Here is a 17,427-nt window from a genome sequence, read left to right as displayed (position 1 = left end):
ACTGTGGAAAATAAACAAAACGGCTGTTCCGATTAAATGTAGTGCACATGTATACAACAGATCAGAATAGATCACCTCACATGTAAACAGTTGACCTGAGATCTTCAATCGGAATGAAAAAAAACATCTGCCGCGAGAAATTGAGGACTACTGAAAAAGGTTTGTAATTGCCTATTGATGCCACAGGATGGCGGTAAGCACATTTTTCTACTAGACAAGGCTTTGGCTATGGCCTTCAACTAGACAAGGCTATGAAGCTCCTCCCCCCCACATCAACATAGTTACTTGGCCCCAAGATGGCGCCAAAGCAATAACGGCTGATCCGCAAATTGGCGAATGGTGACCGGTGAATATGTGGGGGTGCACTGTCCTACAATTTGGGTGCAATGTTGTTAAACAAAAAAATAATTTAAAAAAACACTACTTACCAAGCTAAATGACTAGCCAGCTAATTAAGTTACTAGCCATCTAATTGTTTATTACAAAGCTACGCTATGTTGTGAGTAGCTATTTGAGTCAGCTGGCTTCTAGGTGTATGCTACTTGTTGTTTTTATAGCGCAGCTATGTCAGCTCGCAGACAGTGCAGGCTAGTATTAGAACCTCCTAGGAACACTTTAACCTCATTAATCTGCGAGGACTTAGTATGTTAAATAAGAGTGCAAATGCCATAAATTCCACCCTGCACACCTACGGGCCACGACTGACGGGGAGCGAGAGGACAGGAAGACATGAGTAAGAAGATAAATAGTTGAGGGAGTTTGCGATACACAAAGAAAATATTCCGACGAGGAGGGAAAAGAAATGTTTCCGAAAGGAGGAAAGAGAGTGATGGAGATGGCTAGAGGAGACGGTGAGAGGTGATGAAGAACAGATGGTCCCTGATAAATGGATGTAGTAGGAGGGATGAAGCATCCAGGCGAGGAATAATCTTTCTGCAAGAACAGCATGTTAACTTTACCCCTGAGCAAAGTTCGGCATTTCATTTTCTAAAACTCTTTATTAATTATTTCGAAAACTCTTTATTGATGATTTTGACCAATTCCAGGGTACAGTGAACAGTTCTCTGTATGTGTGCCCTGCATTTGACCCAATGCAGGGTGTAGTGAATGGTCATCTCTATCTTAAGTGAATGATTATCAGTCTCTATGTGTACCCTGCAATTAACCAACAGCAGATACTTGGTGTAATGAACTGTTGTCTGTATCTGTGCTCTAAGGTTGACTGTCGATCGATCCAGGGTGAAGTGAAAATTTGTCTGTATGTGTGTCATGGGATTGTCTGGTGACCAATTTAAGGTGGAATGAGTGATTGTCTCCATTTCTCCCTTGCAATTGACTGGCGATGAATCCATGCAGTTAATGGTTGTCTGTTGCTGTTGTATGTGTGCCATGTGATTAATTGGCGACCAATCCAGACTGTAACATGAACCCTTGCTGTTCGTGAGGTATAGGGACCGAGCCCTGGAGCGAATAGCGAAAATCTGCGAATGATTGAGGACCTCCCTAAAAGGGTTTTGTATTGTATTGCGTAGAGATGCCACTAGATGGCAGCACAGCGCTTCAAATAGAAAGGATCATAAAGTACCAACACCATGCATCTAGCTTGTACGCAGTTGTGAGCCCATGTTACATAAACAACTATTTAGTAGTTAAACTACAGTATCTGATAGAAACAAACCACCTTCACATGTGCCTCATCGATAGAATTAGTTGTTATACTACCCTAAATAACATGCTAGCACAAACTGACGTGACATCACACATGGACAAACAAATATGCGCACTAGCACTTATTTAAAAACAATAGTAAATGTTAGGGATTACTGGCAAATTATTACAAAGTCTATTATTAGTTGTTGCATCTGGCGAGAAGCGGAAAGTGAAAGTGCATTGAAGGACCCCCCCAACAAAAGGACATCTCAAACGCAGATGCAATACTAATGAATTAAATTTAAAAACCAACAGATTAATGCATCATTGGCCTTTGAGGTCATCCATCCATCCATTTTCTACCTCTTTAACCAGCGTTGAGTAGCACTACACTATCTTTGATGTCTTTTAAGGTTTGTTTGTGTACATTTTGCTGTGCAGGAGAGCCGTTCAAGGGCCAGAGGTGATTGAAGAGCCTATGGGACAGGAGGAGTCAGAGCTGTCTGTCGACAAGGAGCTCGAAGGCAGGCTCACTCCGCAAGGCGCTGCATCGTCACTGTCAGTCTCAGGTAGGTACACTAGGAACCTTCTTCCAAGTCCTCCAGTTGTCATTTCTTTATACGTTAATCCCTTGGATCCTTTCTGATGTTCTCCAAGTTGGCCACAAAATGTCTAGGGTAACATCCCTCCATTTGCATTTTCCAGGACAGTTTGAAAGTTTGGCTGGTTCGAGACTTTCCCCGGGCCTCACCCGGAGAAGAGACACGACGTCGTCACCAAGAAGCGTTTCACCCTTCGAATTCTATAGAGGTTCTTCACTGCAGGCATTTAACCAGGAGAGAGCAAGTGTCAGTTCCTGTCCTGAAATGGTGGGCCATACGGTAAGAAGACAACACCAGATGTTTGAATCAAGCTAACAGATGTTGGGCTACTGCGTCAATTTCTGGTTTATTCTCAGGGACACCAAGAGACAAAGAAGAGTTCTACCAAAGGTCCGTCTTGAGAAGATACCAGACTACAATCGTTTCCTAGCCGCTTACATCACTTAAATTGATCATTCATTTCATCTCATCCCAGGAATGACGATGTCCCTCAGTCGACGCCGCGTGTCCTGCCGAGAGCTGGTGCTGCCCGACTGCGACGGCTGGTTGTGGAAGAAGAGGAAGGAGAGCAGCGTCTTCATTGCCCAGAAGTGGCAACGCTTCTGGTTCGTCCTCAAGGGGCCGTCCCTCTACTGGTACACCAGCCAACAGGTGCGAATCAATCGGGAGAAAAGAGATAGTCATGTGCTGCGGAACTTCTAAAGTTGAAATCTCGTTGCGGTTGCACCTAAATGTTTTAGTGCCCCGCGGATTGGCAGCATCCAGTCCAGTGACTACCTGGACCCTATTGAAGGACAAGTGGTATAGAAAATGAATTATGGATGTTTTACCCTCTTGTATTGTTGCAGTTCAACTTGACCAGTTTTAAAGTCAATCAACATACATGCTATATATAAAGCTTACTAGTGGATTTAATAATGAGATACAATCAGTCTTTATTATTGTTTTTTTTAATTTTTTATACAATGACAGTTAAGAATTAAAATTTACTTTATATTGAGGTTGACTTTTCATTTAATGAAGGTGTTCTGGTGGCCATGGATTATTTCTATTTTCCATGGGAAAAAATTTCTAAAATTAAAGAAATCTGAGCTTCATTATCATACTTTAACATTTTGGTTTCAATATTATAGGTGCTGCTGTCCAAAACATCCATTTTGACTCATCTTTACATTCTCTTTTATTCAGGATGAGAAGGCGGAGGGTTTGGTCAACGTTGCCAGTTACAACATAGAGAGCGCTGGCGAGCACAAGAGGAAATAGTAAGGACAAACATGTTTGTTTAGTTCAGTGTTTCCTCAATGTGATTAATTCTAATTCTTCTCCATGTGATTGTTCTTGTTGTTGTTCCAAAGTGTTTTCAAAATGTGCCATCAGCGATTTCAAAACTTCTTCTTCGCAGCCGATAATGTCAGCGACATGAGCAAGTAAGTTGGGCCCACAATTTATTTGACAATATATCTTTTTTTTTTTTTTTTTTTTTTAGTCAAAGGCGTCAGCTCTTAAATGTTAGTCTACACTGCCCCCTGCAGTTAATTTTACACACGACGCCCATCATGCCTAGCACATTTATGCCATTTTTTGTGAATTAGTAAAAAAATGACACCGTGAGTAGGAACTTGTTTTTCACTGGGTACAATTTTAAAAAAATGTTATTTTCTATAGGTGGATTAACTGCCTCATCACAGCCATTCAGAAGCACAAAAAGCTGAGCCCAGGCCCAGACAGTGAAGAAGGTACCGTCACGCTTAATAAAATATTTATTTTAAATGACGTTGTAGAGGGCGGCACGGTGGTCGACTGGTTAGAGCGTCTGCCTCACAGTTCTGAGGACTGGGGTTCAATTCCCGGCCGACTGGTTAGAGCGTCTGCCTCACAGTTCTGAGGACTGGGGTTCAATTCCCGGCCCCGCCTATGTGGAGTTTGCACGTTCTCCCCGTGCCTGCGCGGGTTTTCTCCGGGAACTCTGGTTTCCTCCCACATCTCAAAAACATGCATGCTAGGTTAATTGACGACTCTAAATTGCCCGTAGGTGTGACTGTGAGTGTGAATGGTTGTTTGTTTGTATGTGCCCTGCGATTGGCTGGCAACCGGTTCAGGGTGTACCCCGCCTCCTGCCCGATGATAACTGGAATAAGCTCCAGCACGCCTGCGACCCTAGTGAGGAGAAGCGGCTCAGAAAATGGATGGATGGATGGATGACGTTGTAGAGCATTTAATTCAAAATTGATAACATCATTTGTGCAATGGTTAGTATACCAGTATGTAGAAGCTCATTAACCCAAATGATATTTTTGTTGCTTGAATAGCATTGTTATTGTTATCCTTTCTGTTTTACAAAAAGTAGTAAAGCACATTATTATTTCTGGATTGTCATATTAAGAGTTATTTACTTGCATTCCAGAAGCAGAACAATTCGTTATTCCTGTTCAAAATTGTTAAACGCTGAGATCTCACTGAAATGTTCTTTTTTTTAATGACAGGTCTGTCGAGCTCTGCATGTGATTATTACCTGGATATTATTTCCTGATTAAGTTGTCAAATGATAGTTATTAACTTGCATTCCTAAAAAAAAATTTGTGTCTAAAAAGGTGAATTTAGTTTGGAATTGCATTCCAAAGAGTAAAAAGCTGACATAAAAAAAACATAAAAAGTTCTGCCCATATAAGTGTTATTGGATAGTTTTTTCCCGAGACATAACTGATCTCTCACACTCAAGTCCTACGTTTTGTGCTACATCCATTTCAGATGCAACAATTTACATTAAATTCTGGTAAAATACTTGACTGCACATGTATTATTATTGTTTTTTAATCACAGAGTGTTACAGTGAGACAGAATCGGAGAATGAGGGCTCCCCTTCACCCCGCAGGAGAAATAAGGTCAGTGCACAAAAGTAAACACATTATTTATAAACAATTAGTCTTAACAGGTGTTGATGATCTGTGACAGAAAGTGCAGTCCAGCACCTTGCCTCGCCCCAAGCGCATGACCAATATTAAGGTGGCTTTGCCAAGTCCTTCAACAGGGGGCAGCAAAGGTATGGGTATCCTTTGAGTCACTTCTGCTCCTGACTAATGTTGACTAAACTTAATGTGTGGTTGTTTCAGTCATCCCAGAAGACGAGATGGGCAAGATGTTGAACAACATCAAGGAAGGAGGCGTGTCCCTGATGGGCCACGAGCAACCGTTTACGCACGACCACTTCAGGAGGTCGTTCATCCGGCGCAACAAGAACCCCATCATCAACGAGAAAGTGCACACGCTCCGCGCCCTACAGAGCACCCTGAAGGTGAGTGTGGGTGATGGGGGCATCAAACCAGTGCTTTGAAGGCCTGGTTTCGCCCTCCAAGTTCATTTAACCATTCAGTACAGTAAGTTTATTGGAAATGATTGTTGATGAATTGTGTCTGGAAGTGATAGAAGCACAATGGAGTTGACTACTTCACAGCAGAGGTACCGTTGTTTTAGTCTGAACTAAGTTGCTGTCTAAAGAAGTAAAAGATGGTTTCAACTAAGCTGCAATAACTTGAGCTACAGTATATGCATGCTATATTTCTCAGTACAGCACAGGCAGGGAAATCCGAGGTTAGACCATACAGAGAAATACAAAATTAACTCATTCCCTGCCATCCGTTTTAGAGCATTTTGACTGATCTTTCGAGACCCTTGGAAAATAGTTCTGTGACAAATTAAGCACCGTCCCAATCAAATGAAAGAGTAGATCTTTTCTCGGAACCCCAATTCCAACGAAGTTGGGATGTTGTGTAAAACGTACAAAAAAAGAATACGATTTGTCATTTTCAACCTATATTCAATTGAATACACTACAAAGACAAGATGTTAAATATTCAAACTGATGAATGTAATTCCTTTTTTTTCTACAAATATTCCCTCATTTTGAATTTGATGCCGGCAACACATTCCCAAAAACCTGGGACAGGAGCATGTTTACCACTGTGTTACACCACTTTTCATTTTAACAACACTCAGTAAGTATTTGAGAAACGAGGACACTAATTGTTGTAGGTGCAATTCTTTTCCATTCTTGCTTGATGTACTTTAGTTGCTCAACAGTCCGGTGACTCTGTTGCCGTATTTGGCGCTTCACAATGTACCACACATTTTCAAAGGGATACAGGTCTGGATTGCTGGCAGGACAGTCTAGTACTCGCACACATTTACGTGTTGTAACACGTCCACAAACGTGTATTGGCATTGTCGTGTTGAAATAAGTAGGGACTTCCCTGAAAAAGACGTTGCTTGGATGGCAGCATATGTTGTGAACTTTACGCTGATAACAATCCCGATGGTCCTTTTCATCTTTGGCCAGGAGGAAATGACGTCCATGATTTCCAAAAATAATTTGAAATGTGGACTCGTCAGACCACAGCGCGCTTTTCCATTTTGCATCATTCTATCTCAGATGAGCTATATCTGTATATCTATAGCTATATCTATCTATCTATATCTAACTGTAATGTGTTAGGCCTGCAACTAACAATTTTTTTGGGGATGAATAAAAAAACGAATTGATGTCAAATAGCTTTACATTAGGCCACAGACAAACACAAAAACATCCAAATATATGATATAGCCTACAATATCTGCCAAATACTGTTTTTTTTTTTAAGTGCACGAAAATAGGTATTTTGTTTTAAAGGGACCTTACTGTCAGAACAATAAATGATAAATAGTTAAGAAAAAGGAAAAACTGTTGAGCATATACAGACACTGTACGTACAGTACAATTACCCTAAAAATGACTTTGGCCTCTCCCTTTCCATAGATATAAACTGTAGGAGGACAGATAGATACTGTAGATGTAAATCCCTTCGTTGTTCTCCAGGCCAAAGAAGCTGAATTACAGCAGATCAACAAAATTCTAGAAGGTTCCGCAGTGACGGCCTCAAAGTACCGCCAGTGGAAGAAGCAGAACGAAGAACTCGTTCAGGAAATCGAGAGACTGGCCTCTCTTAGGCCCTCTAAAGTCGGAGACGCCGACACCGCCGCTGCCGACGTTGCGGCGCGAGACACGCCTGCCGACGAGGTTGCCTTGGAAACTGTCACCATGGAAACAAGCGCTGCGGAGACAAAAGGCGCATTCAGCCTGAACCTCAGCGACGGCGAGCAGCTGGTGGACGCCGAGACCTCAGATGTTCTCCTGGAGCTCTCTCAGGGCTCTCCGGTGGAAGAGACCAGCAGTCCCGGCTTGGAACTCTCGCTAGGCTCTCTGCAGGAATCCATCAACAAGCAGCTGAGCGAGATGAGGGAGAGCGGAGAAACGGCCGACACTTATTTCTACATTTAAACACATCTCCTGTAGTGTGTGTCACTACAGAGAGAAACAGAAGGACCTTTGTCGGTTTTGAAACAGGCAAGAAAGATTTACTTCAAAGCCCTTTTTACACTGTCTTGAATAGCTACCATTCATCTGTGTTGTTGTATAAATGACACAGAATCGCGGGGACGAAGTCAACCCAGAGGTATCAGAGCCATAAGGCTACGTTTACACTATGTTACCGGCGCCCACGGCAGCCCCGTTGCACAAAACGATATGGTAGTGAGACAATGCGGCCTGGATGGGACAAGAAAATGTGAAAGGCCATGATTGCCGTGGATGCCTGCGAGATCTTTAAATTGTTAAAACATTGGCCACGGCAGTCACAGTGCGGATGAGAAACCTCTCGTCGGCCACAGTAAAATGTGGTGCGCGCAACTAAACCTGACATTACGTAATAGTGCACAACACAACTTGGCGGCGGGTTAGATGGGAAGCATATGTATTGGTATCTAATTCACTTCACCTACAACTCTTCTAAAGCCATGTGTTTAATTTACCCACAATGCCTGCCGTGGCATACCTGTTTACAAGCAAACTGACAGGCCGTGATTGCTGTGGATGCTTGGGGAGATTTTTAAATTGTGACAGGCCCAGAGTCAAAGGTGCCAAAAGTACTCACACTCACACTGTACATAAGTATTAAGTACAAGTACTTGTGTAAAAGTAAAGAAGTCCAGAAATTTTGACCTACAAGAGTAAAAACTATTTTTTACTGCACACATCCATCCATCTTCAACACAGCTTATCCTGGTTGCTTATCCCGCCTGTGTGACGTTTGCATGTTCTCCCCGTGCCTGCGTGGGTTTTTTCCGGGTACTCCGGTTCCCTCCCACATCCCAAAAACATGCGTGTTAGGTTGATTGAAGACTGTAAATTGCCCGAAGGTGTGAATGTGAGTGTGAATGGTTGTTTGTTTATATGTGCCCTGCGATTGGCTGGCGACCAGTTCAGGGTGTACCCCGCCTCTTGCCCAAAGATAGCTGGGATAGGCTCCAAGCACGCCCGCGACCCTAGTGAGGAGAAGCGATACAGAAAATGGATGGAATCATTTTGATGAGTTTGCACACTGGGGAAACAAAACCTCTGTACACTAAATAGTCTCCTTTTATTAACTCAGGCTTTTACGCTATCAAAATCTAATTAACTCAAATGTGGGTTTTAGGGCCAAGGAACACAACTGACAAAAGTTGTACTATAACCGATACATATATATATGTATATATATATATATATATATATATATATGTATATATATGTATATATATATATATATATATATATATATGTATATATATATATATATATATATGTATATTGTATATATATGTGTATATATATATATATATATATGTGTGTGTATATATATATATATATATATATATATATATATATATATATATATATATATATATATATATATATACACACAAGAAGAAGCCACACAACGAATTAAAGCATAAAATCATGATGCTCAAAATGTTCTTCACATTCTATTTTATTACGGTACTACTGTATAGTCTTATAAATTACAATACTGTAGAGGGCTATTTTCTTATTGAAAAAGACATGACAAATATTTCTAAAAATAATAATTTTCTGGCGGGCTAGAACGGCTTTTCCATTCATTTCAATGGGGAGAGATTATTTGTTTGGGGTTATTAACATTGTCATGGAACAAATTCGTCAAGGCACCACTGTAATTGTGACCCAATATTTTTTGGGGTGATTATGTGACAGCTCAATGTTTAGTGTGAGTGGGACAGTAGAAGAGCCTGTAAACCGCACTCCTGTGCGCATTTCTTGCAAGTAATAAACTCCAAAGACAACTCTTTAGTGGTTTCTAAGAAAATATTGCTGTGTGAATAGAGGCTAAGCAGTGCTTTATTTACACGTGCCTGTGAAATATATATTTGAAATGTTTTTTTGGTTCACAAGTTTTAGACCTCGACTTGTTGCAGTATGTTTATAGATTGAACAAGTTGCCAATCGTCAGTGTAACAAATGTATTTAATTCCAAACGTCATCAATTTTCTAGTCAAATGTGTAACATAGGACATGCTTTTTAAAATGTGATTTGTAAATATCGTTTTAAAGGTATGTGCTGCATTTGCTCATTAATTTGGAAATATTTGCACATATATGTATGCGTTTTATTTTTTATTTTATTGTATTTGTCCCATAGATGTACAGGTGGATTTTAATAAACCAGAATATAGTGGAAAAAGTGAAACTCTATCGATTCACTACACACAGAGTAAATGATTTCTTAATTTTAACAAAAAAACAAAACAAAAAATCAATTCACCATATTGAAAAATTACAACATTTCATAAGAAACAATCAAAAAGGATTTTTAATACAGTAATTAGATAGGATTGGCCTTGTGGAAAGTATTTCATTGTGTGTTTAATCTGTTTGATACAAGTTTCACTTTTTAATTGAACAGCTGTACTGAAACAAACTTTTTAATTCAGATTCATTGAGATGAACCTTTGTTTATGAATCATACATCATGGTTATGTATTGCTTGTGAAGTAGTGACGTGTTTAAAAAGCTGCGACCGGCTCATTTTCACTGGATGAGTCATTGCATAATAAAAACAGCGCGTCATGATCACCCACGTTCGTCAACTTCACCCTCATTTGTCAACTTATTCTGAATGGAATTATACTGATTTGCATTCTTTCTTTTCGATAACCTTTTAAAACATTTTTTAACTGTGCTGTAGGTTGTCATGCAACTTCAAATGTATATGCAGTGTGACGTAACCTAGCAGCACTGTATGTCATTATTGGTTAGAATTATGCCTTTAAAAGCAGAATAAATGATTTTAAATGGGAGGAATATGATCATTTTCTCCTTGTTCTCCCTTTTCATGTCGCTATATAGCATCAAAACATGAGACACCTTTCATTATGATGCGATGCAGTTGCAAACAACTTTGTGGGATTTTAATGGTAAAAATTGCAAAACTATACTAACATGCGCACACAGGCTGTTTTGCACAAATCAGTCATTTCTATTGGGTTTTTTTTGTCACTTGTGCCAAGGATTTGAGATGGATGCCAAGTTCAATGTAACATTAGTCAGCGCCTTGGTTTAATTAAATGTCATGAAGTTGACATCATGCGGCTCATTCTGCTAAGTAACCGTGTTAAGTAGTAGTGCTGCCTCTTAACTTCGGATATTTCCAATACGGTGTTTAGAACGACCTTAGCCAAGGCAGACATCTTCAAATGTGTTATTTATAAGAATTCTGATAATGATTAGGCACACAGTGATAGTTGAAATGCCTTTTATTTAATACACAAGTGCAAACACATACAATAACGTTGTGTGTGATGTTTCATTTTAACACACTGTGTTTATATACTGTACATCTGCTGTGACATACTTCCCTCTTCAAGAAAAAAAAAAATCACATTTTGTTTTTGTTTAAACACAAGCAACCCATTAATTAAGGTGGACTGAGCTTTTAAGAAAATGTATTATTTTTTTTTGCTGCAAACAAATGGACAAAAAAGATTCTAGCACTGTACTGTAAATCCAGCCTTAAACAACTAGTAAAGTAAGTTGACATTGAATAGAGGGCTCCACAGTTTACGGCGGTCTCGACAAATGGCGATCCCAGGTTAAGAATCCGTGGTCATGAAACACAAGAAGGCACGCGCCGTACTTATAGTTTTTCGTTTGAAGGTTTTATCCAGGTATTTATGACCTTGAAGTGTTTTTCATACCAATATTTACTGTAACAATGACTACAACTGCGTTAGTATAGGTTAGTGATTGACAACAGTGCCTTACGTACAATTTTGGGAAGAAACGGACCACTGACATAAACCAAAGACACCCTGTACTTATGGTCAGACACAGTTTGATGATTTTTTTTTTTTTAATTTTGTTTTCTAGTTTAACAGTACAAAGCAAGGCTGTCAGGGGCGGCATAAGAACATACTCATACATCAGTCATAACCGCAGTGACCGTCTGAAAAAGGTGATTATTGTCACACTTGGCAGCAGTTAGGCGAGGGAATGGAGCAACGTCTTAAACTGGGGTTCTTAAACTGCAGGGACCTCCGGGGTTCTGCGAGCTGCAACTTGGGGTCCGCAAACTAAATTACAATAGGTTATGACTAATGTTTTTTTTAAAAATACCTACAGTACATATTGGAAGCAGTGTGCCAGTTAAGCAAACATTAAACCAATTACTCCTCCCTCTTAGGTTTGGGCGAATTAAAAGCTCTGATATGATTCTGCCATTTCACATAAATCTGACATCCCTGCATGAATAAAGTCATCATTTTAGAACAAAATGTGTTTTATTACATGAATGAAGTCGTATTGTGAGGGGAGAACAAAATTAGTATTTTTTTCCGAGAAGCTAGTCCGTCTTTTTTATTTTTATTTTTTTTAGACAAAATATTGCCGTCTTTCCCAGAATAAACGGCATAATTTACGAGAATAAAATAAATATGTATTTTTTAAATTCACTTGTTAAAATATTGATTTTCTTCCACTGTCATAGTCTTGGACAAATCTAACTTTATTCTTGTAAGAGTTTGACTTTTCATCTCATCAAAATATGTCTTTGTTTTTGTAAAGTTTACAGTGAACATTCACAGTTCACCATTCTTGAATTTTTGCGTATTAGACAATTTTTTGGGGGGGGCAAACTCATCTTGCCAATTTGCTGTTTTTGTGCTCAGGCCAAAGTCATGTCCCATATGAAAACATTGCTTTGGCGCTGCATTGCGGAATCTTGGTGCCAAGTGCCATTGTTAAACTGAGAGGGGGAACTTCATTTAGCCAAGCCATACTTTTGTCTAATATAAAAAGTGGTCCTTGGACCCCAACGGTTTGAGAACCCCTGCACTGGATTACTGTTGCAGATGAATTTTAAAATGACAATCACATTTTAACAGCTGACTTCATACATGTCAGAGTCGGGCTTGTTGCGAATCTCAGAGCACGGCCGACACGCGGGGCAGGTTGCGAACTCGGGGCAGGTTCTGCATCGCGGTCTTTTGAAGCTGAACATGAGGGCGCCCCCTCCCAGTACCTGTAAGCACGAACCCAACCATCCAAAGTAGAGGGAACCAGCTGGACGCAAGCTGAGCTGAGGGAACCTGGTGTTGTTCAGTTCTTTCTGGGTGTCCTTTGTCCCCAGCCTGTGCAGGTTGTGGGTGTAGACCACCAGTGCGGTCATGCTGAGCAGCCCAGCTACCACCACCAGAAGCCCGCCCGTGGCCGCCACCCCGCGAAGCGGGAGATCCGTCCAACAGCGGACCCCGATGCAGGCAAGGAGGATGCCGGTGCCGCACAGGAACAGGGATGTCAAGACCAAGCCCTGCGCCAGGCGAACCCGGCGGTCTCTCTGATAAGGACCCGCCACTGGCCAGCACTGCTTCAGCTCGGAGTGCTCCAACTGCAGACAACTCTCCCATAACCCATCAGAGCGGACCAGCAGCAGACTGTCCGTCGTTGCCGGGCGGACCCCGGGACCGTGGCTTTTCACCACCGTCCTGAGGAGAACAGAGCCAGGGCCGGCCAAGTCCAGGCGCGTGTGGGCCTCTCTCCACTGAGGGGTGATGGCAGCGGTGAAGAGCAGCACCAGACCCAAGGGGGCGAAGACGATCCCCATCACCATGGACGCCGGAGTCTGCATTACCCTGATTCCTCGAACTGTGCGGATTCGGCTTTCAGAGGCTTAGAGCTCTTCCAGAGAGATCCGATGTGGCGGGACACTGAACAACCATCGGCTGCAGGAGGAAAGCAGCTTTCATCAGTAGACCTTTTCATATTGTTTGTACAAACTACACACACAAGGATTTTTCAAATCTAAAATGATTGTCTGTGACAGACCCAAAACATCAAGATAAAAGCCTTTAACAGTTTTGGTCGTACTGTGTGTAATGTTCTCGGATAATCTCAACACAGCACACCACAAAAGATTGCCCTTTCAAAGGCTTAGGGGCACAGAAGCAAGGGTTCTCGATTCTTTTCTTGGGGGTACTTGAACAATTGCAGAGGATGACTTGAAAAAGTTTGAAAGAAAGTGATAGATCTGAGTGAATCAGGCAAACTGTTCCAATTGAACGGGGCTTTATATTTCCAAGCACGTCGTCCAATTTCAACCCTTGGTATGGGGACATTGAAGAAAAGAACCTCCATTCCTTAGGCTATATTTCATGTTATAAGGATATTGTTTTAAATATTGAGTATTATTAAAGGCAATGCATTGAAAGAGAAACTGCAGCCAATGAGAATGCCTTGTCTATTTGTGTGTGAGCCACGCAAACGATTCATACATATTACAATATTACATCTATAATTGTGTTATCGCTGTATAATAGAGTGTGACAGTCAGATCAGATTTTAGCCAGGTCATTAATAAAGATGGAGAAAAGTAGTGACCCTAGGGAAGAGCCCTGGGGTACACCCCTTTCTGTGATCACAAAATCTGACAGGCTGCCATGGTAACACATGCACCTATGTCTATGACAAAAGAAAAGACATAAACCAGAGAAAGGACTCTGTAGCGAGACCAATAGCATGTAATTATACTTAGTCTGTGAATTGAAGTCTATTCATTACCTCTGGACGATGTCGCTCCTCTTGTAGAGCCGATGAGTCTTCATGCCAATCTGAGGGGGAGAGTACAATGAAAAACTGCGACGCAGGTGCCGAAAGCGGCGCATGCAGGTTTGCTTTCGCTGCCAGTCTCCGTTGCTAGGAAACAGTCATCTTGCTGCTAACATGCAGCTCTTGTTTTTCTTTTTAATCACAAAAGTTCTTTCGTCTTCTTTCTATGTGCAGCCTGATTGCACGCCCGTGATGCATTCAGGCACCAGCGTGCGCTTGTGTTTGTGCGTTGTTGGGTTGGGGATTACAGTGTTACGCTTGTAATGTATGTCACAAGACCTTGATTAAAGGTTAAACAATCAATGCTAAGTCAGGGTGATGTTTGAGTGTGTGTAAGTCTGTGCGTGCCGTGACATTATGGGGACCATAAAATAGGAGAATAATTTCAAATGCTAAGTTATGGTGTGTGTGTGTGTGTGTGTGTGTGTGTGTGTTTGTCTGTCTGTTTTTCTGACATTTTGGCGACCAAACTTAATTCGGGGTCCTAATAATGCCCATCGTGAACCTGGTTAAAGTTGATGTAAGTCTTTCGGAAGTGATCAGAGTTCAAATAAGGAGACATTAACGTTAGCACCTTGTGACGTCTTTTTCCTGACAATTGATGTGCCGTAATGACCTTGATGATGCTCTCGTCCTCTCGAGTAATAATAACGCCAGGCCCGTGCTTGAATGCAGAGCGAGTCTGACCACAGGACACGAGACAATGTGGAGACATGATGTGACTCATCGCCATTAGCCAGGGCGCCATCTCATTGTTCATTTTCATTTTTGCATTTTACACAATAGAAGTAAAACAGCAATAGTAACAAAAAGCAACATGGGGAAGAAACAGGGCTTTTATTTGCGTGCATGTTACTGGCAGGACAAACGATGATGAATAAGACAATAGGAATGCTGAAGAAGTCCTATTGGGCTGTTGACATGGAAACATTTTTTACAAGAAACATTAAGAGCTGTTAATACAACAAACATTTATTGGAATATTTCTTTTTAAGTGTAGCATTGGCAGACAGCTGGAGTCACCGGATGAAGTTCCTTAAGGCTTTATATGCGCTGATGAGGTAAAATTGAATACTGTATATAAAAATGAAAACTATACATATGTACTTGATTTTTAAACTTTCCTTTTTTAGATAATATTCTAGTGGAAAGATACTTAACATTATTAGTCTCTCAAAATTAGAGAATAAACATCTAAAATTACAGAAATATAAAAGTGCAAGTTAAAAGATCAAATTAAATGAAAGGAAAAATAGTTACAAATGAGTTAAAAATTAACTATAAAATCATACAATCATAAAAAAAGCCAAGGTAATTATATATATATATATATATATATATATAACTATTAAATTATTTTAAATTATTATTAAATTATTAAAAAAGCTGCTGCTACTACTACTACTGTTGTTACTAACTCATACTAATAATAATAATGTAAAAAATACCCTGTATGACAGATGTGTGTGCATGCATGCTGAGAACACATTCGAACAGAATCCAATATTTCCCAGAGTGGAATATTTCCATCAGCACATACGTGTAATGTGAGGACAATGTGAACTGCATCGTACTCTATTGACGGTGTGTGTGTGTGTGTGTGTGCGTGTGCGTAATTACAAATGTTCTTTTACACGATGACATGATGGGAAGTTGGCAGCAGGGAATTAAAAGTCACTGACGCGTATCTACACAGGTGTCACCTCCCCTTAGCATTAAGGAATGTGCTGTTGTTTTTCACAATACATGACGCAAACAGTGATGTTCCTCATGCACACAAGATGAAGTATATGCGGCTTTATGTGTGGCGGATATTAAAAAAACAACAACAATGTCTTCGCTATACTTTGTATGCAACAGATGAAATATTCTCGATCTAAAACTTATGGTTATTTTGGGCGGCACGGTCGGCGACTGGTTAGTACATCTGCCTCACAGTTCTGAGGACCGGGATTCAAATCCCGGTCCCGCCTGTGTGAAGTTTGCATGTTCTCCCCGTGCCTGCATGGGTTTTCTCCGGGTACTTCGGTATCCTCCCACATCCCAAAAACATGTGTGGTAGGTTAAGTGAGGACCCTAAATTGCCCGTAGGTGTTCATGTGAGTACGAATGGTTGTTTGTTTAAATGTGCGCTGCAATTGGCTTCAATTAACCTACCCTGCATGTCTTTGGGATGCGGGAGGAAACTGGAGTACCCGGAGAAAACCCACGCAGGCACGGGGAGAACATGCAAACTCCACACAGGCGAACCTCAGAAATGTGAGGCGGATGTGCTAACCAGTCGTCCACCGTGCCGCCAAAGGTGTTTATGTAAAACAAAATGTTATCGAGTGCTTAGAATTAGCCAATTAATATGAACACCCATCAAGTTAAATGAAATACTAATAAAATAAAACATAAAATACAATGCAAATGCTGTAAAACAAACACAATTGACGGACAAAAAGACTGTGTAGACTGCTTCTCGAACATCATCTGCACCGGGAGGGAATAAAACAGCCACACACTCTTTCCGAAGAATGGTACTGATGCAAAAAAAAAGATGGAGGTGTATGCCGAACAGTGCAACATTAGAGAGGCTTGCGATGAATGGAAATGAACACATTATAGGCTATTTTTAACCCAAACACATACACACTTTCTCACACGTGCAGGGAATGTGATCTCTCTCATGCGCACACAAACACACATGCACAAACAGACACACACACACACACACACACGTGAGAAGCACTTACCATTTAGTAAGAAATCAGTTGCTGCTCTCAGAAGAGCAAACGCGGCGCAGATGGTGCAAGCATCTCGTCCTTATTCATCTCCGGCTGCCTCCCCTTTCTGTGTCCGAGCTTGTGTTTGGGTCTGTCCTTGCGTCCTTCCTTTTCCGCTAGACTCCCGCCCGTCTGCTTCTCTGTCTCACCTTCTGCCCAGTGTGTGCGTGTGTGTCTGTGTTGTATCGAGCAGTCTGCCTTCCTCTGCCAGTGTTACCAAATAGGGAAAGAAGAGCAAGCCACTTTTCTCTCTCCATGCCCATTATAGTGTTGGAAAGTAACCAAGTACAAATACTTGAGTATATATTTGGATTTTAGTCCCTACATCTGTGCATAAAACTCCTTACTTTGAAAATAGGTTTGTTTTTCAATATCCGCAGATGACAACACAACGTATACTCATGTGTTTGATTACCCAGGC

The 17,427-nt window shown here is 41.0% G+C and overlaps 2 protein-coding genes across 3 annotated transcripts in view; one reads left to right on the top strand and one right to left on the bottom strand.

Annotated features, from left to right (window-relative positions):
• cnksr1 (connector enhancer of kinase suppressor of Ras 1) overlaps positions 1-8,815 on the top strand; it is a 29,831-nt gene extending 21,016 nt beyond the window's left edge. The window contains exons 11-21 of one of the 2 annotated variants that reach the window (XM_061793905.1): positions 2,092-2,219; positions 2,356-2,531; positions 2,609-2,642; positions 2,728-2,903; positions 3,441-3,514; positions 3,608-3,679; positions 3,918-3,988; positions 5,073-5,134; positions 5,205-5,292; positions 5,363-5,544; positions 7,102-8,815. In XM_061793905.1, the coding sequence (XP_061649889.1) occupies positions 2,092-2,219; positions 2,356-2,531; positions 2,609-2,642; positions 2,728-2,903; positions 3,441-3,514; positions 3,608-3,679; positions 3,918-3,988; positions 5,073-5,134; positions 5,205-5,292; positions 5,363-5,544; positions 7,102-7,563 (1,525 nt within the window). In that variant the 3' untranslated portion in view covers positions 7,564-8,815. Of the gene's footprint in view, positions 1-2,091; positions 2,220-2,355; positions 2,532-2,608; positions 2,643-2,727; positions 2,904-3,440; positions 3,515-3,607; positions 3,680-3,917; positions 3,989-5,072; positions 5,135-5,204; positions 5,293-5,362; positions 5,545-7,041 lie in introns of both variants that reach the window. The other variant, XM_061793906.1, reaches the window with a different exon arrangement.
• Positions 8,816-10,874: 2,059 nt separating this feature from the next.
• Positions 10,875-17,333, bottom strand: cldn23l (claudin 23-like). The gene is made up of 3 exons (XM_061794919.1): positions 16,977-17,333; positions 14,191-14,240; positions 10,875-13,355 (listed from the first exon to the last, which is right to left on the bottom strand). Exon 3 carries the CDS (start codon positions 13,259-13,261, stop codon positions 12,512-12,514), a length of 750 nt encoding a protein of 249 aa, XP_061650903.1. The 5' UTR covers positions 13,262-13,355; positions 14,191-14,240; positions 16,977-17,333; the 3' UTR covers positions 10,875-12,511.
• Positions 17,334-17,427: the final 94 nt, after the last annotated feature.

This window comes from Phyllopteryx taeniolatus, chromosome 13 (genome assembly GCF_024500385.1).
Source record: "Phyllopteryx taeniolatus isolate TA_2022b chromosome 13, UOR_Ptae_1.2, whole genome shotgun sequence".
NCBI classification, from domain to species: Eukaryota; Metazoa; Chordata; class Actinopteri; order Syngnathiformes; family Syngnathidae; genus Phyllopteryx; species Phyllopteryx taeniolatus.
This window is presented reverse-complemented; position numbering and strand designations above follow the sequence as displayed.

Coding starts and splice junctions, on each gene's coding strand:
- cldn23l (XM_061794919.1), bottom strand. CDS start 13,261: ATGCAGACTCCGGCGTCCATGGTGATGGGGATCGTCTTCGCCCCCTTG.